Source organism: Lolium rigidum, chromosome 5 (assembly GCF_022539505.1).
Source record: "Lolium rigidum isolate FL_2022 chromosome 5, APGP_CSIRO_Lrig_0.1, whole genome shotgun sequence".
NCBI classification, from domain to species: domain Eukaryota; kingdom Viridiplantae; phylum Streptophyta; class Magnoliopsida; order Poales; family Poaceae; genus Lolium; species Lolium rigidum.
In genome coordinates, this window is record NC_061512.1 from 214,638,719 (window position 1) to 214,640,319 (window position 1,601).

The 1,601-nt window shown below is 41.1% G+C and overlaps 1 protein-coding gene across 1 annotated transcript in view; it reads left to right on the forward strand.

The window, feature by feature from the left end:
- The window catches only part of LOC124657058 (glutamate receptor 2.8-like), a 5,118-nt gene extending 4,844 nt beyond the window's left edge, over positions 1-274 (forward strand). The window contains exon 4 of the mRNA XM_047195680.1: positions 227-274. Within this exon, the coding sequence (XP_047051636.1) occupies positions 227-274 (48 nt within the window). The remainder of the gene's footprint in view (positions 1-226) is intronic.
- The last annotated feature ends 1,327 nt before the right edge of the window (positions 275-1,601 follow it).

Below are 1,601 nucleotides of genomic sequence, written 5' to 3' on the forward strand. Positions count from 1 at the left end.
GATGGCCTGCGACAGGTCCGTCACATACGTATCCAGTTTGTCTCCATTGTTTGTCCTCTGTTAGGCACTTAACCTCCACTGTTTGTCTCCATTCATTTCACTTGCGTATCCACCATATTTTCTGTATGCAAACAAAAAATACAATTTGTTTCTTGTTCCATTGTTGTCTTACCTAAAGCACCATGTGTAAAGCTGAATCCTGAATCCGCAACTTTTCTTGCTGCAGTCTGTGCCTGGCTCCCCATCCCCCTCCCCCCTGAACTACCTGAACTAGTGCTCCCCCCTCCCTCCCTGTGTTAAGGCAGGCGTCCTCCCAGTGTCACCCCATATAAGTTGATTTATTAGGCATATTCAATGATTAGAACTCTAACCAACTTGATTTTGTTCAGCCCTAACTCTAAAACCAAAAGAACCAGATGGTGTCACCATACCGAAATTTAGACCCATAGCACTAAACTAATTGTAATTTCAAAATCTTCTAGAAATTTGCTACAACTCGTCTAAGTAAGGTGTGTAATGATCTTATCTCGTCTAATCAAACTGAGAGCGTGGTGTCGGCACATGATATTGTTCCTGATGTTGTACATGAAGGAATCTGGTTTTATTTTTAAACTAGATTATGGAAAAACGTAGGAAAAAGTTAATAGAGTACTGGTGTGTTGCATAATTTCTGTCCTATTGGTAATATGCTGATGATACCCTACTTTTTCTTAGAAATGATCTAGAATCTGTTCACAAACCTAGTGGATTTTATTTTGCTTTGAACAAATTTTTCTTTGGCTGCTCGCAAACAGTAAGTTACTCACTAGGGATAATCTTGCTAAAAAGCAACATTTACATGTCTTGTCTTGTGTCTCCTGTGTGATGATCCTGAGTCAGTCATATGCATCTATTTTTTGATTGTGTGGCGCCTAAAGAAATGTGGAGGAATATTGCTCCTGTAACTGTCATTGCTCTCCCGGTTACGTATGAACGGTTTGCGTGCTGGTAGATGTGTGACGAGTTGTAAAATGGCGAATATTGTTCATGATGCATGCTTATGGTCTTGATGGAAAATGTGCAATGACATCTGTTTTAGCAGAACTGACTGGCGCAATATGCAGAGCCTGTGGAGAAGAGTACATATCACTCTCTCCCGCTGGCAGAGATCTTGTGCCCCGAAGACTGTAAGAGATCATTTGAACAATGCTATTGGAATGATTCAGCACCTACAGTCTGCAGAGAAGTCCTCCGTTACCGCTGTGGCCAGACCCTGGCTAATCTATGCGGATTGTCAGGTGATAAATCTGGATCAAATACTGAAGATGCAGGTGAATGGGCTGATACTACTGCGAATCTATCTCATTGCAGCTAGTGGATGATAGGATGTTTCTTCGTGTCCTCCCGATGTGAGAAAAAAAACTGAGAAAAGATGCTAGTTGGATGGTGGATGTTATCCTGTAATGATCGAACTTTATTTTTTGGACTTCTGTTTAGCTCTCTTTGAGCAAGATGTTGCTGGAGCTGCCGTGTGGCATTTTGACCAGATGGCTATAGTCGTGTAAAGGGTAGTTGAGTCAAAATCTTTGATTCTTAAAATGTAAAATGAAACTTTTAACCAC